At 45.1% G+C, this 23997-nt stretch overlaps 2 protein-coding genes across 5 annotated transcripts in view; one reads left to right on the forward strand and one right to left on the reverse strand.

The window, feature by feature from the left end:
* ERICH1 (glutamate rich 1) overlaps positions 1-11747 on the reverse strand; it is a 60368-nt gene extending 48621 nt beyond the window's left edge. The window contains exons 1-2 of the mRNA XM_083431790.1: positions 11616-11747; positions 564-722 (exon numbers count right to left, since the gene is read on the reverse strand). Coding sequence (XP_083287916.1) covers positions 564-722; positions 11616-11640 — 184 coding nt within the window. The 5' untranslated portion in view covers positions 11641-11747. The remainder of the gene's footprint in view (positions 1-563; positions 723-11615) is intronic.
* A 256-nt stretch (positions 11748-12003) lies between these two features.
* The window catches only part of DLGAP2 (DLG associated protein 2), a 391216-nt gene continuing 379222 nt past the window's right edge, over positions 12004-23997 (forward strand). For all 4 annotated transcript variants that reach the window (XM_083431533.1, XM_083431526.1, XM_083431535.1 and 1 more), the window contains exon 1: positions 12004-12388. Coding sequence is in view for 3 of the 4 variants with exons in the window: in XM_083431526.1 (XP_083287652.1) it covers positions 12371-12388 (18 nt within the window). In the remaining variant the exon portion in view is untranslated. The remainder of the gene's footprint in view (positions 12389-23997) is intronic.

Consider the following 23997-nt stretch of genomic DNA (forward strand, 5'->3'; position numbering starts at 1 on the left):
TCTCAAAGCGGCTAACATTCTCCTTTCCCTTCCTCCCCCACAACAAACACTCTGTGAGGTGAGCGGGGCTGAGAGACTTCAAAGAAGTGTGACTGGCCCAAGGTCACCCAGCAGCTGCATGTGGAGGAGCGGAGACGCGAACCCGGTTCCCCAGATTACGAGACTACCGCTCTTAACCACTACACCACACTGGCTCTCTGGTAGTGGCGTCCGTCCTGTGGAACGCCCTCCCATCAGATGTCAAGGAAATAAGCAACTACCTGAGCTTTAGAAAACATCTGAAGGCAGCCCTGTTTAGGGAAGTTGTTAATGTTTGATGTTTTATAGTATTCTTAATATTTTGTTGGAAACTGCCCTGAGTGGCTGGGGAAACCCAACCAGATGGGCAGGGTATAAATAAATTAAAAAATTAATAATAATAATATGTTGTTGTTGTTATGCAACTAAGTACAATACACATCATTTTATTTCACTTTGTGCAACACCTCCCTGTTGGACAGTTGTCCAACAGATTTCCCAATGTTAAGTTCACAGGTTCTCCCGATCTGCAAGCTATATTATACCTGGTACACTGGAGTGTCGCTGCAAAATTGTGGTACTCTCAGGACCTCCTTGCTCCGAAACTGGACTTCTGGGAGCAGTGCCGCTCTCTGCACTTGAAGAAACCACACCAGATGGAACAGGAGTAGGAAAAAGCCTCTCCAATACCTTCTTTCTGAAAACTAAAAGAAATAAGAAATAAAGTTTATCCATTACAGTTGGTATTTCAGATAGAAGGCCTGAACTTCTTGCACTACAACCATGTCACAAACTCCAATAAAAATTAATAATGGGGGTGGGGAGATAGCATGGCAAAAATTGAGGTTACGCTTTGAGGTGAAATTGGAGCGCGGCTGCCGGATGCTCCAGCCGAAGCTATCACCGGAATCTGTTCCCAAACAATATGACATGATCGTAGGAAGCGCAGAACGCATATGGAGAAAATTAGACCCCTGCTTTTCCATTTTCACAAGAAGCAATTACATAAGTGCATTAAATTGCAGACAATGAAGCCACATCTGCTTGCTTCTTTCCACTCTCTATTCAAGAAGCTCTGGCTAGGGAGAAAATTTAGGGATGACCTTTACAGTGCTCAATAAATAGTCCGTGCTCTGCTCATTTAAAGTGCTTCATTGATTTCGGCTGGACTTTACCTTATATTATTTTATTAAAAAACAACAACCCTGAAGTATGGAAATAGAAAGCCACTGAGCAACTACCTCCAACCATGGTAGCACTTAGCTCATCCCATGATTGGAGTCTACATACGTGTTGCTCACAAAGTTCCAGGTGTCCTTCAGGATTTTATTTTTTTTAAGTCACTACATCTCAGTTTTTGTTTCAACCTAAATTCAGGTTATTGTATTTTAATATTTTGTTGGAAGCTGCCCAGAGTGGCTGGGAAAACCCAGCCAGATGGGCCGGGTATAAATAATAAATTTATTATTATTATTATTATTATTATTATGTAAGTACAGCTGTTCCTGCAAAATTCCTGTGCACTTAGTACTAAATCATATTCGTGCTGGAAGCTGCTACACCTTTGTGGGTCATTTTGGTTTCATTAAATGTCAAGGTATGATCATTTGTGGCTTGAAGTTCATCCCAGCTGAAATCCAATGTCTAATAAAAAGGTAGGCGGCGACACAACAGAATCAGAGTCTAAATCTGTCCAGTGAAATATTCACTAGAGTCTTGGTTCTCAACAACTATCAAAGCAAAACAATTTTACACTTACAAGAAACAATGTAAAGAAGACCCAATTTATGTTGTTAGAAAGAGGAAACATTGAAAGAAATTAGTTTTGGTGGTTACAGGAAAAGCAGTGTTTACCCTCCAAACTCCTTTGTGATCTAATAGCAAGGTGGAAAAGTGGCACATCTACGTATACATAAAATGTATACAAAATCATTGTTGACAACCAGGGTGGATTTGATTTAAATCAAAACAATTTAAATAACAATTTAAATCACTTGTCAGTACGACTTGATTTAAATCTTTTTTTCTTTTTTTTTTAACAGAAAGACTCATTCTTGCTGGTATAATCTTAATATTTACAACCAGATGAAAGTTTCAATTTTGGAATAATAAATTTTCAGATTAGTTTTTTTACAGTCATATAAAAATTACTGATTTGGCTATACTATTAGATATACATAGACCGATAATTATGAAATTATTGTGAGGATTAGTAAGTTATATTTGGACAACTTTTCTGCTGTACTTTATTGGACAATTTAACAATTTAAACAATTTATTTAACTAAAACAATAATATTACAGCATATGTATCCATGTTTGTTAACTGGTGTGGTTAAACAATAATAAAAAAAAAGAACTCAGACTGAGTTTTAGCACACATGAAAAACTTAAAACAAATCCTTATTTCCTGATGAATAGTCTTTGGACTATAATGTAACTTAAATAGAAAACTATCTTTAGAAAGATATGGTAGTTATTTTTCCTCCAAAAGCATTTTATTTAAAAAAATCTAATTTAAATTTAAAAAATCTGATTTAATTTTTTTAAAATCATTTTTTTTATCACTGATTTTTATCCACCCTGTTGACAACTGATCTTCAGTTACTTCTCTTACATGCTATGAAGTTGACATACTATCTCATGTCTGGAGGCTGCAGCAGGGAACCACAAGATGGAAATGAAAATTACTTCATTTGGAGATTCCCTATCAGAACCGTTTTTATGGGATCAGTTGTGCTTGTGCTTCATGGGCACTCTTGCAGAGCCAAGGAAACCCATTTTCACCAATGCATACACTTACGACTGCTTGTGCAGAGTTGTGACCCGAGTATCAAACCACTTGACAGCTTGCGAATGTTCATTGCATTAATCAAATCAGATGGCAAAGAAATCAATGGCCTTTTAATGACCATGGAAAAACTATCCCTGCTCACACACCCACACCCAAAGGGCTGCTTCAGAATCAGATGTCAGCTTATAAGAAACAAGGACCCCCCCCCCCCCAGTCTGCTTTTCAGCGGTGTATTATTCTTCAGCACACTGCCAGGAGGAGCTAGAAATGCCTACACTTTGGTTGTGCATTTGCAAGCATGGAAAGGGGCAAAATGCCAACAATGAAAGCAGACTTGTCCATTCTGAACACATAGTTACACCTACCCTGGGACACGAAGGGTTGAAAGGAGAGAAGATTACATTTCAATTGGAAACTCAAGTCAGCTTGCATTCTCTGAACTGATATCTTGATGAATGCCACTGCAACCTTTCTCAAATTGGAATTTTGTAAAATAAAAATAAATGGGGCAGAGACTTCTCCATATTAAAAGCAAGATGGGCAAATGAGAGAGAAGGCGCCCATTTTCTTTGGAAGGTCAGCAGAAGTATTGTACTATGGAAATTAAAAACTGCTGAGGAATTCTGGACTTTTTACATTGAACCACCTGAAGGCTACTCTTACAGCCTGCATCATGGCCAACATCAGTGTAACGTAGGCCGGATTAAGACAGCATTGATAACGTTTTCTGCTGTACTTTATTGGAAAGAGAAAAATAATCATTTCCTTAATAACAATTTAAACAATTTATTTATCTAAAACAATAACATTATAGCATACAAGGTAAAAAATCCACTTCTGGAAATCTTGTGGAATCTAATGGAAGTTTAGCACTCATTTGTGTGCTATATGCTTCCAGTAAAAATCCATTAACCCACAAATTCACAGGAGTTTTATGCTGTAATTTTCCCTTGGTTTTCATTGATCACCCCCCCCCCCCCACTTCCCAAGTCACTCCCATGATGAAATTTAGAGCAGTAAAGTTCTGTTTTCATGAGTGAATCATGGGGGAAACGGAATTGTTCATTAGTAAATCAACAACAACAACAACAACGGGGATGACATGCCTGCTGTTGTGTCACACCACATCTAGGAGTGATGCGGATGCAATTTAGCATGACATGGTGGGGTGCCGATGAAAAAGCTGCAGTTCCCTAATGCAGCTGGTAATGCAGTATATAAAAGGGACCTTAGAAACTGGGGAAACAGAGGAACTAGCATTATAAACAGGAAAACTAATGCAGCATTCCCCGCATCTGAATGTACTTTTAGTTGCAATCCTATGGACTCTCAGCAGCAATCTAGAATGCAAAAGAATAGCTGTGAAAACAAGTCACACCACAAGTTACTGCACCCCTGGCAACTACACCATCATTTCTATGTCTTATGCTAATAACCCATACAAACCATACACCAAATGTGCTAATCAGCACGCAGCTGACAGCAGGAACACTGCAATGACATCACCCTACCATTCACCCAAGCAACACGCAAGCAAGGTCCCAGTCGGATAAGGAGGCAGCCAAATTTATAAAGCCAGAAACTGCAGGGCTCCCCTCACACAGAGAAGTTTGAACCCCAAGCAGCAGCAGCAACCCACAGAAAGCCACTCTTATGCCAGGTCAAGACACAGAGGTAAGGCTTGCTGTTCTATTCACAGTCCGCCAACTACATAGGCAATGGAAAGGAGGAAGCCTGCATATAGTGCCAACGCCTCCCCTAGGCAAAGGTTCAAGGCCTTTCCCTGGGAACAATGCCTCGCCAACGCACAACGTACCCGATGTATGAGCAACAGTGGTGCCCTGGTGAGGGCAACAAGCATTTTGCAAGGGGAAAGAAAGGGAGCCATTTGGGCAAGGAAGAACGCACACGAAACAGGAGGCTCGCAGGAAACGAGGCCAAGTTTTCCAACAGCTCAGTGGAAGCTGTGCAACATGGGTTTTGTTTTTTACAAGGATGGAAAGGCAAGTTCTACAACACAAAGCCTACAATGGGGTGTGGGAGGCTCCAGGTAAGAAGCAGCAATATTGTAAGGAAGAAGGAAGGACACATCGACAGAGCAACAGGTTATGCAAGACAACTCTAGATCTCAAAAAACTCAAGTTGTGTCAACATCTAATCTCCAAAGTAGGTTTTCCTAGCATTAATAAAGTTGTCTTACACATATTGAGCAAGATGTGCAACCGCATAAATTATAGGAGCTACAACGCAAGATAGGATAGCTTATTTACTATTATGCAGGACAAGGTTTCCTCCCACAAAGTGCTTTTACATGAGACATACAAATATTAGTACTGAACTTCCTATAAGCATCACTCAAATATTTGTCCACTGCCTATTCATATGCAAACAGAAAGCAACATCAACAATGCTCTACAAAACTAGGTAAAGGGTAAAGAGACTCCTGACCATTAGGTCCAGTCGCAGACGACTCTGGGGTTGCGGCTCTCATCTCGCTTTATTGGCCGAGGGAGCCAGCGTACAGCTTCCGCGTCATGTGGCCAGCATGACTAAGCCGCTTCTGGCGAACCAGAGCAGCGCACGGAAACGCCATTTACCTTCCTGCTGGAGAAGTACCTATTTATCTACTTGTACTGTGTGCTTTCGAACTGCTAGGGTGGCAGGAGCTCACCCCATCGCGGGGATTCGAACTGCCGACCTTCTGCTCGGCAAGTCCTAGGCTCTATGGTTTAACCCACAGCGCCACCCGCATCCCTCTACAAAATTACATGGTGCTTAAAAGAAAAGCCGTGCGAGGAAAACAACATCAACCTATCAAGCTTTCTTCTCTTACAGACACAAAAGGCACTGGAATCTTTTTTCAGATAAAGGGACAGCAGGGGGAGAGAACAAGACAACAATTCTGACATTCTGACAATATGCAGCATCAAGGATGTAATTTAATTGAAAGCAATCAAGATACAGGAAGGTTCTGCAAAGAAATGGATTTGGAAAAAAGTGATGATGATGATGAGGAGGAGTGTTGTTGACTGCAAGACAAGTTTGAAGGCTGTGCAAAATATGGAAAGCAACATTGGAGGCAGAAAAGGAGCAATGGCAAAAGGAGACCAACAGCAGGCGCAAGTATTTATTCTCCTTATGGGGCAAACAGCAGCTGAGAAGGGCGATTTTGACCAGGAAAATTGTGTAGGGATAGAAGGCTTAATCCCCTGCCTGCCAACAGAAGCCAATTTGCCAGCTGCATTTCTGAAAGAAAAGACACTAAGAAATACGAATCATTAATCTCCAACGCAACATGCACTTTAGCCTTGTTCCACCAATTTCAGTGGGAAAGTTGAACTGGACTCAGGAGCCAGTACATACCGATGCATAACCTTGCAGCCTACCTGGATTCTTCTGGCAGACTGAAGCTCAACAGCTGCTTTCCCATCCTTAATCATTTTGCTATGCACTAGAATTAACATCTTCAATTTGTCCTACCTGCAGGGCTCATTCTTGCTATGCTCCTTAATTCTCAGCACATTCTGGCTGCACGTCAGATCTGCCCCCACTCCTTCCAGAGAAGCTAAAGTTACAACAGTCACATTCTGTAGCTCCCACTGTTGAAGTCACCTCTTTCATTGGCTCAGGACTATATAAAACACGATTCCTATGCCACTTTTCTGGCCTGTACATAAGTAATCTTGAAATAAGAGTTGTCCCACGCATTCCAACCACCTAGATTGCTTCAAGTCACCAGGAGAGATATGCGGCCATATTTAAATGACTTATGAGCTGTCCACAGGGTAAATATTCTGGCAAGTAAACAGGAGAAAAACTTACTACAGCCAATGATTTCATGTGTGCGCTGCAGGATATTTATGCTCCTGTTCAGAAAGTGTTACATCGGCATAATCAGCTATTACTCTGTCACCCTCCAAGCATCTCTGGGAGATTATGACTTCAGTTCCTTTCTCACTGGAGCCACAGTAAGAGTGCTCTCTGAAGATCAGAAAAGGCAACTCTTGGAGCAGTAACCCATTGCACTGCAATTTCTGGAAAGACTTGAGACAGACTTCAAACAGTTCAGCGTTTTGGATTAATGAAGATATATACACAGGTGTGAGCTCCTGTTGCTCGGTCCCTGCTCCTGCCAACCTAGCAGTTCAAAAGCACGTCAAAGCGCAAGTAGATAAATAGGTACCGCTCCGGCGGGAAGGTAAACGGCGTTTCCGTGTGCTGCTCTGGTTCACCAGAAGCAGCTTAGTCATGCTGGCCACATGACTCGGAAGCTGTACGCCGGCTCCCTTGGCCTATAAAGCGAAATGAGTGCTGCAACCCCAGAGTCGTCTGCGACTGGACCTAATGGTCAGGGTTCCCTTTACCTTCTATACACAGAAAGGTGATGGACGGAAGATGAAGGGCCATGTCTGAGGGACAAGGGAGAAGGGAGAGGGAATCTCCCAGGGTGGGAGGCTGGGGGAAGCTGCCAGGTGATTGCTGGAAGGGTTCACTCTGTGTGTGGGGGGGGGGAATAAGGGTTAAGACATAATTGTGACAGAGGGGATTGTATTTACGTTCTGTTCTTTTCTCTCTCTTCTTTCTTTACTTCCTTTTCTTATTCTTGCTCCCCCCCCCCTTTATTTTTCTCTAGGCTAGTTTGGCTTTTATTGTATTTTATGTCAAAACCTTTTAATAAAAAAATGATTATTTTTATTTTTAAAGAGAGATACTTCAAACCAGGCCTGGAATTAGCCCCTGGCATAGGTGGGCAACTGTCAAGGTCCACACGCCAGGATTTTCTTTTTAAATATATATAAACTCAAATGTAAGACCAGTGCTAAAAAGGAAGGCCTCAGTCCAACAGGCTGTCATCTTTTTTCTTACCCAAGTACCTTTGAGCCTTACGCACAGTGCAGCTATACTATATTGGGGTCAGAAGCATTTGTGGCAGAGATGCTGGCAGCTGCTAAGGAGTCAAGACAGCCAATCTCCTTTCAATTCTGGATACTGAAAGCAGGCAGAGGATTTGGGCAAGCCTGGGTGGGGTTCATCTGGGGCCAGGTCTGCATTTTCTTTTTTCTTTTACTGGTGCACCATTGAAAGGAGACCCTATAGTCAGGTCAGTCTTCCGCACCACCCAGCTCATTTCGGGTGGGATACTGGACTGCAGCAGCGGTGGCCTAGGAAAGAATCTGACTGTCAGAAAGACACAATGAAGGTTAGGACTGCCCCAGGTGTGATGGGACGTGTTGATATGGAAGTACTTGGACACTGCAGGAAACCTAGCCTTGTAATCTACCAGAATTGGTTTATTTTCATTGCCTACAAAAGATAATAATTTCAGATATATGTAAATACATTACTCTACGAACAGCTTCTTTTGCACACAGCCATCACAAGCACACACTTCTGTGTAGCCAAAATGTATCTCCCCTCCCCGCCAAAAAGCTATGGGCAATAGCCACCCAAGTCCTACTCATGTCCAGTCTATTGATTTCACTGGGTCTACTCCAGCTATGATTAACCATTGAGTTTCATCCATTTGTAATGCCACCATGAGATCTTTGATCTCCCATCGTGCAATGTTCCCATTTTCCTTCTGAGCTTCATCTCCACACAATTGGGAGAAACTTCCCCAGCCTTGCTTTAAAACGCAGACCCTGATCCAAGCCACACATTATTCTAAATGCACAGCATGCAATTATGTGTGTGGGTTCTTCCCTCGCTTATTTAATTACAGGTATGGGAGGATGACTTTTGTTCTCTGGAACTGCAGTATGAGGGGAAGGGAATTTCAACCTTAGTGCCCTCAGCTGTGAGTTTAATGACACCCCCCCCCAAAAAAGTCCTATGACGCTCAACAACAACCAAAGCTCCTACTGGCACCAATGTTCCCATCTCCCCCAATGCCTTATAGATGTATGGGTTTAGAAGCTGGACTCTGTTTGTGATGGAAGTGAGTTTGTTTTGTTTTTTGCTGCTGTTGTTATTATTGTTGTTGTTGTAGCTGTGTTCTGCATAAAATTTAAAATAAATATATATCTTTTTCAAACAAACGTGTGTATTTGCACCAGGATCGTAGTGTTTGTGTGTGTGTGCGTGTGTGTGTGTGTGTTAGATCTCCCTTCCCCACATACTATGATCCCAAAGAACAGTCTGCTACCTGTACAGTACCTGCAATTAAATAATAATAATAATAATAAATAATAAATTTTTATTTATACCCCGTCCTTCCTGGTTCAGAAAACCGGGCTCAGGGTGGCTAACAACAAATTTAAAACACTTAATTGTAATACAACATAGAAGCAGCATAAAATACAGTATAAAAGCATGAATAACAATAAAATTCAAAGCTCAAACGTCAATTTGGGGGAAATCCATCCAATAAACATTAGATAATCACCAGGGCTAGCTGGCTGAATTAGTCCTACTTGACCCAGCAAGGAGGCCAGGGGAGAATTAGCTGTGGGGTCTCGAGTGCGTAATCTTCATAAAAGGGGAGGGGGAGGGAAGAGAAGGGGGGGGAGATCAGGCTGAATTCAAATTAAAGGCCAGGCGGAATAGCTCTGTCTTACAGCCCAGCAGAAGGAGGTTAAATCCCGAAGGGCCCTAGTCTCATGGGACAGAGCATTCCACCAGGTGTGAGCCACCACTGAAAAGGCCCTGGCCCTGGTGGAGGATAGTCTGACTTCCTTAGGGCCCGGGACCTCTAAACTATGGTTATCCATGGACCTTAAGGTCCTCTGTGGGGCATACTAGGAGTAAATAAAAGACACTGGGTGTTGCTTGCTGCACATTTAACATAATATATAGTGTGGCCCTAAGTAGGCCATCCTTAGCAATCACAATGGCTCAGACAACCATAACACCATAATGGCCAAGCACTCACATATACACACAGTTCTATGATGCTCTGCGTTTTGCTTCTCTCCCATATCTGCCTAGAAATAAATACCTCCACCAAGAAAGTATGGTTACACTTCATGCTGCAATGCCCTCATATGCATTACTGATGCTCCAATTTTGTCAAATTATAGGAATGCATTTCCCAAATATATAACTACTTCAATTTGTGCTCCCGAGTCCATTACATCTGGAGCACTCCTAGTCTCCCCAAGCTGTCCACAGGTTGTCTTCCTGCACCACAACACTTTATATACTTCCATATTATGAATCCAAAAGTTAGAACAACAGTACACTGGGAATGGTCCTCTCAGTTTAGTAAACACACTTTTATTAATGGAATCCTGGTTTGCTGCCATTTCCAGGAGATGCAGGCCAGTTCATGCCAAGGTGCTTCCCACCTGTGGCTGGAATGCCAGTTCCGCTTTGACAGGTACTTTTTCAGATCTCTGAAAACATTTGATGCATTATTTGGAAAATGAGGAAACAACAGACAGACTTCCCCATACGGGACACTGGCTGCACATTCCTGCATTCGAGGGAGCTGGACTAGATGATCCTCAGGGTCCCTTCCAACTTGATTCTATGTGACTTCCATCCAAGACCACTAATGCACAGCATTTTCTCAGCACTCAACGTCCACCTTTTGCTTAAAGGCTTCCCAGAACTCTTTCAGGTTCTTTCCCTTGAACAACTGCACAAGCCATTTTGCTTTTTTTTAAAAAAATGTTTTTTATTAAGTTTTCATTTCAAATACACCAACAAACAAATATTTCAAGTCTTTTTACATCTGTCTGTCTTTATGCTCCGTAGAGCCGTTGACTTCCCTCCTTCCCTTCCACAGGTTTTCTTATTCCAATCCTTAATTTACAGTTCCTTAATAAAAAACTAAACCATGACATAAGATTTATTTCAGTCCTGCCAACGTCTTCAAATTTCTACAGTTCTCACTTATATAGACCATAAATTTACTCCATTCTTGTTGGTACTTTGTTTTCTCCTGACTGCGAATCCTCTGTGTCAGTTCTGCTAATTCCGCGTACTCGACCAACTTTGTCTGCCGCTCCTTTACAGTTGGTATCTCCTTGTGTTTTCCACTTTGGGGCTATCAAAACTCTGGCAGCTGTCGTAGCATACATATATAATCTTTGGTCCGTCTTCTTAATATCCTCTCCTATCAAACCTAGCAATAGTTCTTCAGGCTTTTTTTGGGAAAGTATATTTAAACATCTTTTTAAATTCATTAGAGATCAATTCCCAAAACTCTTTCATTTTATAGCATGTCCACCACATGTGGTAAAAATCACCATCCTTTTCTTTACATTTCCAACAGATTTTACTACTCATCCTATACATTTTTGCTAGTTTGACAGATGTTAGATACCAGCATCTAATATCTATCTGCACGAGCCAATTTCCAACCAATTCCTCAAGTCCAACATCGACAGAAACGGGTGGGTGGTGGGCCTCGGGGCTGCCTGGGAATCCCAGGAGCTTCGCACAACTTCACGGAAGCCCGGTTTTCACCTGTCAGCCGTCGCAGCCCCCGGCCGGTTTCCTTTGCCAGCCGATCGCAAGGTTGGGAGTCCCTGCAAGCCGCTTGAATTCTCTCTCACTCACACGCGCGCACTATCGCTTCTTGGAGACTTCCTGGGAATCCCCCCCCCCCCACGTCCTTAGTCCCTGGCAAGCTTTTAGAAGTCCATGCCTGCCGGCACCTCTAACCACCATCACCCCCACCCCTGGAATCGCACCCAAAGGTGGCTCCGCTTAAACTAGACACGGCGAGGGCTCCACCGCCCTCCTCGGAGCAACAACCCAGCCAGAGACCTTGCCCTTGCCTAGGAGCCGAGGCCACAATCTGTTCCCCATCTTGCATGCCTATGCAGCCATTTCCCCTCCCGTGCTCTGGCCCTTACCGTCCGTCCTCCTGCTGAGAGCCATCCTGCACGGACAGCGCGCGCGGAGAATCCCGTGCAAAACACTCTCCTTGCAAGAAGAAGCAGCAGCCGCTCAGCGCGCTCCGCTTCCTTGAACAACCCGTCCCCGCCCTCCGGCTTCCTCCTTCTTTGGCTGAGGGGCGTGGCCACCATCTGGGGAGCCGGCTCCCTATTGGTCCGGGGCGCATGGAGCGGGGCGGTCTCCACGCAGCCGGCGTTCGAATCGCGGAACAGGTCTCCTCCCTTAGCTCCGCTCCGTCTGACCCGCCCGCGCCTGGGACGGAGCCATGCCGCGCCTTCTGGGAGGGGCGGGAGAGCGCGCGCGCGCGCCTGCGCGGAGCGTGAGAATTCCGCCTCGAGGGCTGCTTGGACAGCGGCGGCGGCGGCGGCGGCGGCGAGCGAAGCTCAGCGCCCCAGTCGCTTAAAGCAGCGGCAGCAAATAGCAGCACCACCGCATGGACAGCGGGAGAGAGAGAGAGGGAGGGAAAGGAAGGGGAATGAACAGTATTAAGCAAGCCGCTGCAGCAGCTACTTTAGCGCGCGCGGGTTTGTGTGCCTGAGGGGAACAAGCCCGGAGCCAACGCGGGAGATATAATGTCCTACCTCACGCCGCCGCCTCTCCCCCGCCAACATCTCTCGGCCACCTCGTCCCGCTGCTGCCCCGGCTTCTCCTCCGCCCGGCTCGCCGAGCCCAGCATGCACCCCGCGCTCTGCTAAGCGAATAGCGCCCTAGAATGTCAGCGCTGAAAAAGGTAAGGGCGTCGAGGGTCGGTCGGTGGGGCGCGCAGGGCGGGGGGGGGGGAGGAGAGACAGCAGGTAATGGTGGAGTCCCGGGAGAAAACGGGGTGCCGGGGGGGGGGTATGGGAAAAGTGGAGGTGCGGGAAAGGGCGCCCAACCTGGGCTGAGGGTGCGAGCGAGCCGGCAAGCATCCCGGACGGCGCTGCAAAACTCCGTGGGAGCGGGAGACGAGGGAAACAGCTGGTGGGGTTCCAGCTGCGGGGGGTGCGAGGATTGAGTCACGCGGGGGGGGGGGAGGAGAGTGCGGAGCTGTGAGAGGAACCGGCGCTGTGCCGTCGCTGCCGCTGGGCTTTGGCTCGGCGTGCATTCCCTCGGTGCAGTCCGCTTGGGGCTGTTTCAGTGAAACGGTGTATTGGCGCGGGGTGGGGGAGAGGGGAGAGAGGTTGCCCCGGCTTTGCCTCGCTTTTCTCCCCTCCACACGGCAGCCTGCCGTGGGCTGGAGACGCAGCTGCTGCGGGGGCTGCTCCTCTCCCGGTTTGGGGTGGGGGGGGGAAGAGGAGGAGGAGGTGGCGGCAGCGGGGACGGTCGCTTTAGTGGGGGCTGCGGTTATTTCGGGTCTGGGGGGGGGGAAGAGCCACTCCTGAGTTTTTTTTGGGGGGGGGTTGCTGGGGGTGGGAGTCGCCCCGGGAGTGCTGCTGGGCTGTGTGGGCACAACTCCTGCAAGCGGCTTTTTTGGGGGGGGGGGGAGGTGAGGGGTGCACATTTTAGGGAAATTCTAGGCGCTTCTGGTGTAACCCATCTGTGGTTGTGGAAGCAGCAGCTTTCGTTTGGGGGGGCTGTTGGGGGGGCAACTACAAAAGAGGAAGCAGCAGTGGAGCAGGAGTAATGAATGGAAGAAGACAGTTCGAGGGTTTTTGGGGTGAAACATTGGGGGGAGAGAGGCCCCGAAATTAATGCCGAGGGACCTTTTTTTGGGGGGGGGCTGTTGAGGCAACTTGGGTGATGGGTCGGAAGCGAGGCCCCTCCAAGCACAACCAGACTTAACAGTGACTAAAAACGCTGGTGTGACATTTTGTGAGTTGGGGGTGTCTCTCGTCACCCAAAACTGATTCGTTTCTTGGGGGGGGGGGGATTAGTGTTGCAGTGACAGTCTGGGTACACAGGGTGTGTGTGTGACCTCCAAGAAATAACGTGGTGGGCTTTTAAGCTGCTGCTAAGGTGTATGTGGAGTTTCTTAAGCGAGGGAAAGATGGAGGATGCGGAGGTAACTTCTGGGGGTTTGCAGAGGTACCTGGAAGGGTGGAAATGAGGTATCTCGCCCCCCAGGATCAATTGGGGGGAAATGAGGGTCTTGATGCAACATTGTGGGCCCCTGATTAGGGTGTGTGTCTCTATCCAAAGTAATCGAGGGGGGGGGCTGGCTGAGGATGTGGAGATGCTTCTGGGGTGGTGGTTATAAACGAGGGAGGGGGAATTATTGGGACCGAGGTGCCTGTGCATCTGTGGAGTGTTCTCTTCTCTAAGTAGGGAGAAATAAATAAGAGGGGTGGGGGTGCTGGGGCGGAGAAGGTCGAGTTCATGTGTGAGGCTGCTGGCCCCCCAAGCGCAAAACCGGGGATCGCACCAGGAAGGTGTCGGGCCGAGAGGGACGTGTGCGCGGGCGCGCGCGCTCTGTGTTCCTCCTGCTGCTGCGGTCCAATGCGCCCTTGCTGGAAGAAGCTGTGCGCCTCGTTGCTCCAGGCAGCGCCGAGCGCCGTCCTCTACTGCTGCTGGCGCGAGCTCTCTCCGCTTGCCTCGCTTTTCCTTGGGCGGGGGGCTCTGGTTGTGGAAGCGGAGGGGTCTGCCCGACCAGCTTCAATGCAGAAGAAAGAACTCGAGAAACTCCGTGCTTCGAAAGGCATGACAGGGTGCTTTTTATTTTTTTGCTTTTTTTGGACGCGCTTAAGTACAAATTGAGAACGGTGCAGCTCGGTGGCACCAAGCTGAAGCTCAGCGAAAGGAGCGCTACCTCGTGAGAAACCCAGGGCAATGGGGGGACACGTACATGCACGTGTGTGTCCGCGAGATTCGTGGTGCCTTGAGGCAGCAGGGGCGCCCGGACAAATTGCACCCTCACCTCCCGCAGGCAGAAGAGGCAACCGGCGACTCCTCTCTTTTTAATTTTTTTTTTTAAGGCTGATTTCGGAGGGCGTTGGAAGGGTTGCTTTGCCAGAAAAAAGCTGGCAAACTATTGTGGAGCGGGGGGGGGGGAGTGTGTGCTATTAACCGCCTCCTCCCTCCACCTTCACTGCTCTCTCTATCTCTCTACACACAAAATGCATCGTCTTCTGCTCCTGTTGTTCCCTTAGCAATGCAAGCAAGCATGCATCCTTCAGGAGGGCTTGAAATGGGGTGAGGGATGTCAGAGCCTGGGCTTGAAGGGTTTCCAGATAGAGATCCCTTCATCTCGGCTTGCAGCCTTCAAACCCAGGCTCGCTCTCCAAGGCAAGGAGCCAATCCCACACGCGTCCTTTCCCCGAGGCATTGCCCAAGAACCGCGCCGCTTGGTCCCCCCCCCCATCCACCCTCACGCTTTGCGGTAGCCGAGCTGCGGGGAAGAGTTTCGCGGTGGCGAGGAGTTCCTTTGATTCCTTGCGCGGGCGGCTGCGTCCTGTGTGCGGAAAGCAGCTCCGCGCCAAGGCAAGCGGGTTCACACGGCGCGCACGTCTGTGATTCAGGGCGAAGGTGAGGCCCCGGCGCCTCCATCCTTGGCGGAGCAAGGCTCGCAATCCCGCCGCGAACTTTGCGCGGCTCTTCCCCCAAAGCGAAAGAGCAGGACCACAAACTCTCGCTGGTTGTCGGTTTCTTTACGGAGTTCGGAGACAGAAATAATCCAGCGCTTGTGACTCTACCCGCACGTGGAAATCAAATCACTTGCAGTAAAGTGGCGTGGCTAACACGGCCTGCAAGTTATAAGACAATACTTGATCTCCCAGCAGGGACAGCCCTCTTCGCCCTTTTCTCCAGGGGGGGGGGGAGTCAGAACAATGAGGAGCCTCTCTTTTCTCACACTACTTATTGGAGGAGTACTTTTTTCCATATAGGACTTCTTGGGATTGAGTGGGTCACATAGCACGTGTTTAGAATGCTGGCAGTTCAGGAGGAAGTTGTTAATGGGGTAGGGGGAGTTGCTGATGCAGCATTGAAATTGTCCTTTGGTGATTTCAGGTGCCTCACAGTCCGGCATTGTTAGGAGTCAGAGTAGCATTCTACACCATGTAGCATTTTCAGTGTTAAGAGACACAAAACAGGGCAAAATTGGCTTGATGAACAAAGCATTGGTTGCGCCTCAAATTTCAAAATGCCCATAGAAAGAGAGAGTGCAGACATTTTCTGATCGTGAAACAGTGAGGTTTTAGCTTCACTTATGATGGCTACTCATGGTTTTTCATAGCATTGTGACACTCCAAAGTTCAGAGTTTAAACTGGGTCTGAATGGAATGCTTTTAATATATTACGGTCTAGACGCCAATTGTTTGACCAGCTTCCTGTTTCCTGCCTGAGAGTGGCAGGTTAATCATGGTCCTAGAGGGTCGCCGTATGTAGCAGCTGGGTTGTGTTCACTTTGATAGGTCACAAGTCGTGAAATGCCTACTTCATACTAAGGGGGCGTTACAATTTTCATCAGATTTATATTTTTTTCTGTTGATTTTTTTTAAAAAAACATTTTCATGCCTATGTTCCCTGGCTTTGTTATGACATCCTCAACTAACCACAAACACCTTCATAAGTACAGTAGACTCCATAAGTCACATTCTGAGACAGATGGAGTTAATGTAACCTAGATAGAAGAAATGGAACTAAATGTGTGTAACCATTTCTGACATTCTCCATTATCTACCTCTGATTCTCACATTATTCTCATTATAGCTATAGAATTCTAAACTGTAAGAAATACCTTAGTTCTTCATTGCTCAGGGCCCTAGTTACTTCATGCATGATAGATGTGCAGACAAATACTATGCATTTTCACTGAGAAGTCCCACAGAATTCACTTTTTTCCCTCAGCGGTTGTCTGTTTCACTCCCCATGTGAGCTGCTACTTCCTGACTAAAGCAATTTCAACGGGAACAACAATCTTCTATTGGATTGCAAGTGGATGTATAGCTCTTGTGTTCAGGAAAGATCACAACTGGTGTGTTTTCAATAGTCCTGTAGCTGCTGCTATATGTAACAAATGTTATAATGACATTTGAATTGCACTAAATATTCATCTTGGGAAAGAAGTCTCCCACTCACATTCAGCAACATTTTAAGACTTCCAGATTTCTCTGTCTTTAAGGTTGGAGTTTGCAAGTATATCATGATTTATGACTCATTTATTCCAATGCATTGTTCAGCATTGAACTAGCTCGTATGTAGTGATTTGGAGACATATACAGTTATTTATCAAAGATCTAATTCTGGCACTAATTTACTTAGCACTACTTTTGCTTTCTAGAAGCTCAGCTCATAAAGGTATGCATACATATGATCAGTGCTTGCATTAGTTTTACAGTGCAATGCTAACCATGGCTGTGTACGCATTGCCAGTTTAAAATGCAGCGAGGTCACTAACATGGAAATGGGTGAGCACTGATAAATGAGCAATCTGCTTTCCTTTATAGTCCACTCTGTGGTGGTACCTCGGTTGTCGAATGTAATACGTTCCGGAAGACCGTTCAGCTTCCAAAACGTTGGACAACCAAGGCGCAAAGTGTGGCTGGCAAAGTCAATGGAGAAAAAAGAAACAAACACAGCGGAAGCCTTTTGACTTACGAGGTGCATTTGAAAATGGAAGCAATTACTTCCGGGTTTTTGGCATTCGAGCTCTGAAACATTCAGCTTCTGAGACGCTCGAAAACTGAGGTACCACTGTATTTGGAAGTAAGTCCCAATAAGTTCACTGTGGTTGTCTACACGCTACACCTTTAAAGTACATTCAAAGCACATTCTTCCTCTCAGTGAATTCTGGGCACTATAGTTTCCACCTCACAAGGTTACAATTCCCAGAAACCCTTAACAAACAATAGTGCCCAGAATTATTTGGGGTGGGGAAATATGCTTTGGATGTGCCTTAAATGTATAGTTTGCATGCAGCCCGTGACTTAGTTCATGGTATGTGAGCTTAGGACTGACACCTGTGGAGCTCAACATGTCTTTTTGTGAAGTGACTTAGCATGGATTACTACAGTTTGAGAACCCCCATCCGAGTTGATGTATTGTCTTTGTAAGTAAGGAACCTCAGCCCCAGGAGCGGACTGTGATTCTCTAAGGCTTCTCTACCAGGACATACCCATCAAAAATCTCTTGGATACTTTTGGCTGGCTGAAGTGCGACCTTGGACTTTGCATTAATTTGCATTAATTGCTTGGACAACTTTAGCCTCTTGCATGTGGCCCTCAAGTCTGCAAAAGTCTCCCCACCCCTGTTGTAAGTTGTGAGGGACACTAATTAGGGTGATGGAAGTGAAGGAGTATGGCTTCATATTTCAAGACCCATATGTGATCATTCTTAAGGGCCAGGACACCTGAAAGATCACCTTATCCCTTACAATACCCAGTTGATCACTGTGCTCTGCAAGCAATACCATCTTATCAGGAGATGTGTTCTGCACAATACAGGAATCGGGCATTTAGTGCTGCGGCGCACATTCCTTTTGGATTTCCTTCCTGCTAAATATTAAGACATGCATAGTCTCCTCTGTCTTTTCAGCACCTGCTGAGGACCTGCCTTTTCTCCCAGCCTACAACCATGTTATTTCTAAATGTTTTTTAGAAGTTTTAAGATGTTTAATTACTTGGGGGTTTGCTATCATGCCCTTGTTCTTAAAGAAGCCCAGGCATCAAATAAATAATATATATTTGGGTATACCTTTGATTATAAGGCCTCTCTCTCTCTCTCTCTCTCTCTCTCTCTCTCTGTCTCTCTCTCTCTCTCTCTCTGTGTGTGTGTGTGTAGACATTGTGCCCCAGTTCCCAGGTTCAAATCTCACCATAACCGTGACCTCACTTGGTGACTTAGACAAACCTCTGTATCTCCACCTGACTTTCAATAGTGAGATAAGAATACTGACCAACCATCCAGGATGGTTTTAAGAATTACTAGGGACGCAGGTGGCACTGTGGGTTAAACCACAGAGCCTAGGGCTTGCCGATCAGAAGGTCGGTGGTTTGAATCCCCATGGTGGGGTGAGCTCCCGTTGCTCGATCCCAGCTCCTGCCAACCTAGCAGTTCGAAAGCATGTCAAAGTGCAAGTAGATAAATAGGTACCGCTCTGGTGGGAAGGTAAATGGCGTTTCCATGTGCTCCCTCGGCCAATAAAGCGAGATGGGCGCCGCAACCCCAGAGTTCTCTGCGACTGGACCTAATGGTCAGGGATCCCTTTACCTTTAGCTTTACCTTTATGTTTGTGGAAAATGCAAGGGATACTCTAAACCGCTAAATAAATGCATATCACCATCGTAATCTGCTTTACTTAAATCTCGAAGAAACCCTTTTTCACCACGTAAAAGTTGTCCCAATACATTTAGTGATCATATGAATTAGGCTGAAATCAGTGTGATTTACTTCCACGTAAAAGCTTTAGATTGGGGCAAATAATTTTGTAACTATTTGCAATAATCAAAACAATTAAATCAGCTGTCTCCCCTCCTGGTAGGGAATTGTCTATCATTATTTCCTGTGGATGGAATTGTGTATACATGTGACATATAAGGACCACTCACCTAGAAGGTATTCCTTCTGTTTTGCCAATGGTCCTCACCCACCTCCTTTTCCACTTTGAATATTTTCTTTTGGCAATTGATGTGTGTCTTATGTGTATAACAGAATGATAAACAAACTTTACAGTTACAAAGCTTTAAATTTGGGTAACTTTATTGGACAATTACATAACTTGAAGAATCAATGCAATAATTTTACAAATTTAAAGTGAGGGATAAAACTGATGGTACGCCTATTTTTAATAGCCAGGAACAATTAAAAATGCAGTTATATCAAGTAAAATCAATTTTCTTTTACAACTCTTATAATCCTCTAGACGGTGTTGGCAGTAGAATACTGAAATGGCTTTTTTGATCTTAGTATATGTCATTGGGGGCTTTTCCAACTACATGAGTCAAAGGAGAACAGCTGCTGCAATTCAATCTTATTAACAGGACAGACCTTGCTAGCTTGTCGGGTGATCAACAGTGAACTTTATTTTATTTCAACAGGCATGTTGAAACAGAGGCCACTAGACCCTATTGCTAACTACACCCTGTCAAATAGCATTGTCCTTGAAGTTATAATTTAAATTGGCTATCATGTAGTCCAGATGTTTTGGGACTACAATTCCCATCATCCCTTACCACTGGTCCTGTTAGCTATGGATGATGGGAGTTGTAGTCCCAAAACATCTGGAGGGCCAAGTTTGGCCATGCCTGATATAGTCTATCAGCATTGGGTAGATCTGTTTGTACTCTTTTGTTTCCCCCTTGGTTTTTCAGGGCAGATTATATTAGAAGCTTCTTTCTTACAGAGAATGCATTTTTGCCCAGTATAATCAAATCTTTCTTGTCAGCATGAGTAATATAATCGATGTGTACTGTTTTAGGAATCTTTTGGGGTGGTGTTGGCAGGGAGAGAAACTCTCCCTTGAATGTTTAAATTTTTGTTGCTAAAGATAATTTTCTCCCCTATGAAACAACTTTGTTGAAACCCTCTTGGCTTGTACCACCCATATGTGCATCATGGTTTTATGGATGATTCAATACATATTCACACTTTAGAACAACCCAGAATTTGGCAGACAGAATTCAATTTTAAAGCTAGTCATAGCAGACCCATGGTTTTCATTCCACAGTACTGTATGGATATTCATTGAACCAGATGACTGTATAAGGAGCTGCCTTTATACTATTGGACCACCTGTTTACTCTGTCTGGCAGCAGTTCTTCCTAGGTCTCAGGCAGGTCGTTCTATAACCCGTTACTTCCAAACCTTCAAAAGGAGCCTGTGGCCTTAAGGAAGCCACAAAGCCTGCAGAACACGGGTTCCACCATCACTTCATGATATGCAGGTGAACGACAACACCAGACCACATCTGTGAAGCACATTCCATATTGATGCATCCCCGTTGATGGAAGTGCTAATATATTTTCCTTTTGCCGTTAGAAAAATAATAATATATGTGCAATGCAGAACAGCTGGGACAGAATCTAAGTGGAATGAAACATAGGCATGTCCCAATCTCCTTTTATATCTAACCTAGCTTTTATTTCAGACCTGCATGGGATGAAGAGTTTTCATGCTATGAATGACACACACAGCAACAGAAGTGTGTTCTTGTCGTTGTCCCCCCTTTCCCCCCAAGGGAAGTAGATTGGTACTGCACACTCAAACATAAGAGAGTTTAATTTTACTTACTATCCATTGGGTTTATTAATTTGATTGCATGCTGTTTCTGTCGCTAGTACTGTAAGGCTATGATTCTAGGCATGCAGTCAGCATTCCTTCTGCTACGAAGCATAATGGGACACATCCTAATTATTTCTAACCAAAGCGAGAAAATAAAAACACTGTTTTTGCATTGCAGGGGGGGGGGGTGGAAATCATTGGCAAAACTTAGCAAGCAATGTAATGATAGAATTCTTGTTTCCCTAAAACAAGATGCTCATTTCTCCCACAGATAACGGTTCCTGAGCCTACACTGGCTGAGGGACCATAAAATTTGTTGGAAGCACTGCCATTCCTGCAGAACTCAATTATGTGCTGCTGGCATTAAAGACATCCCAGTAGAACTCCCCAGATCAGTTGTTAGAACATTCCACTGGTGCAGCCATTCTGACAGTGTGTCTATGGTGGTGGAGCGGCTGGAATGAGGCAGAATCAAGGGGAGAATGTGGGTGGCACTTCAGTGCTCTTGCTTTATTCCTGTTAGTGGCACAAATTGCCCCAGACGTAACACAAGAAATTAGTTTCCTAACAATTCCTTCTATGACCATCATTGTCACAGTCTCTGTGTGGTTCTCCACAGGAATGCCATTTTTTGTTTACCCCCTAGGTTGTATGTGCCCTCCCCCAAAACTGAGTAGGTGTAGGATAACATTCCTTGTTCTACTAGCATAGTTGTGATCTATCTCCCATTTAGGTATATGTAGAGTATAGAATTGGGACGCGGGTGGCGCTGTGGGTTAAACCACAGAGCCTAGGACTTGCTGATCAGGAGGTTGGCGGTTCGAACCCCCGCAACAGGGTGAGCTCCTGTTGCTCGGTCCCAGCTGCTGCCAACCTAGCAGTTCAAAAGCATGTCAGAGTGCAAGTAGATAAATAGGTACCACTCTGGCGGGAAGGTAAACAGTGTTTCCATGCGCTGCTCTGGTTCACCAGAAGCGGCTTATCATGCTGGCCACATGACCCAGAAGCTGTACACCGGCTCCCTCGGCCAGTAAAGTGAGATGGGCGCCGCAACCCCAGAATCGGTCACGACTGGACCTATGGTCAGGGGTTCCTTTACCTTTAGAGTATAGAATTGCTGCGCCCATCGCCCAATGATTGCAGCCCCTTCATGGAAATCAATGGGGAAATGACCAAAATCACACTCAACAAATTGATTTTGTATGCATTTTCTAATAGGTTACCCTGTTCTAAAAGGACGTCTTGGAAATGCTGACAAATGTAAAGGTTTGTTTATAAAGGGGACATGTTTTATAAATAAATAAAAACCCCATTTATGTGTTAAGCAGTTCTGGAAATGTATCAGTCTTTCAGACCAGGTATTTGTAAAGGCTAATCTGACATGACTTTTTCTATTACAGATTTTTGAGATTTACTTCAAAGGTGTTGTCGTGAAAGCCTGAACTTGTCTTCTCCTGCATTACAACACTATATTGTATACTAGATTGACCAGGATGACTAATATCTGTTCTTACCCACTTTTGGATGAGGAATTCTGCTGGAAAATGCTGCAACATTATTTGAGTTTCAGGGCAATTTTCTCTTCCGCCCACCCCTCTATATTTACAATATAAGTATTCAATTAAATAAATTGGTTTCCTTTGATGATCCATTCCACATTGCCAAATAATTCTGTTTTGTCCTCCTTTCTTTTGCAACAGAATTAATAGTATTTACGTCCATGTGATCCCACTGAATGAAGCAAGAGCCATAAAATAACTCCTTTGGGACTAACTACTGTGCAAATTTGAAGAGAGAATTTCCCCTCATTAATCTGGTAAAAAGAAGGTTTCCCATAGAGGAAGCTGCTAAGACTGGAACAAGTACTCTGTTATCCCCCCCATTTCTTTTTTTGCAGCAATACCCTCTGGCAAAAGCTCTATCTGGGCATTCAGATGGTTTCTATCTGTAGATATCTTGACGTTAGTCATTAAGTTAGGCAGTAAAACACAGTCTTGTGCAATCTGGATTTCTGTCAGCCTTTTGTTCTAATGCTATGGAACAGCACGATTTCGGAGAAGGTTCTGAAGTTTTGCGTCCTGTGCATTTATGCATTTTGTGTAATGTATTGAAGGTACAGCCGTGTAAAACATTTTTAACATCTCAGCAGATCTCCGGTGGGTTAAGAAGATGTATTAATTCATGGTCCCCCTTAGTCAATGGATTGAAGACATGATGGCACTCGCAGCTTGTGAACAGATTGCTTATGGATGCAAACTATGTTTGGATAAATATATTGATATTTGGAATGAGTTTATACAGAATATAGTAGGCTATTGATGATCATATATGTGTTAGCATATATAAGAATCTCTCTCTCTCTCTCTCTCACACACACACACACACACACACACACACAGCCCCCCTTATGTTCCTAATTGCTGTACCCTTCCTCCAGCAGCTGCTTGTCAGTGGTAAACATCATGGGGAAATAAGCTGGTGCCCTGTAGGATCCCATAAACCAATTGCCAACGAATAGTAATGCTCAGCACCATATGCTGGGGATTGCTCCATGCTGTAACTAGCACTAAATAATTCCATCTCAACCTATCCTGATATTGTTGTTGATAGCACCAGAAGTCATCAGGAGATCAAGCAAAGTCAAAAGGGATACAATCTTCAGTATAAACTGGCTTCTGGGGCAACCAAGGCTGTTTCGGTTACAAAATCAGATTTGAAGCCAGATTGAATAGGAATACCTAGAGCAGGACACCATATGCTTGAGCATCTTGTCCGCAAGACGAACATTCAAAACAGGGTGTTGAGTGTCTAAAGAAGACATCTTCTACTGTCTTACCTCTGCTTTGCAAAAATGGTTGGGATGCTTTGCTGTTGAAGCATTTATAATACCTTACGCCCACCTGTCAGGAACATTTGACCTGTTTTTATCAGCAAGGATTGAGAAAGCTGCGAGTGCAAGTGGTCAGCCTCTTACCTCCATTAATACCATTTACGTCCTCAGGCTGAACAACCTGAAGTCTCAGACACTGTAATCAGAGTGGAGTCCAAGTTGGAACACATGTACAGTATATATAAAACTATATATAAAAATACCTGTTTGGTGCAAAATTGTTGGGGGAAGGATTTAAACGCTCATGTTAGCACAGCAAAATTTGTCTGGAACAGTAGTTCTGGGAAATATCCTTGCATTCCTCATTGTAAGCA

Source organism: Podarcis tiliguerta (assembly GCF_965153285.1).
Source record: "Podarcis tiliguerta genome assembly, chromosome: 3".
Classification (NCBI taxonomy): Eukaryota; Metazoa; Chordata; class Lepidosauria; order Squamata; family Lacertidae; genus Podarcis; species Podarcis tiliguerta.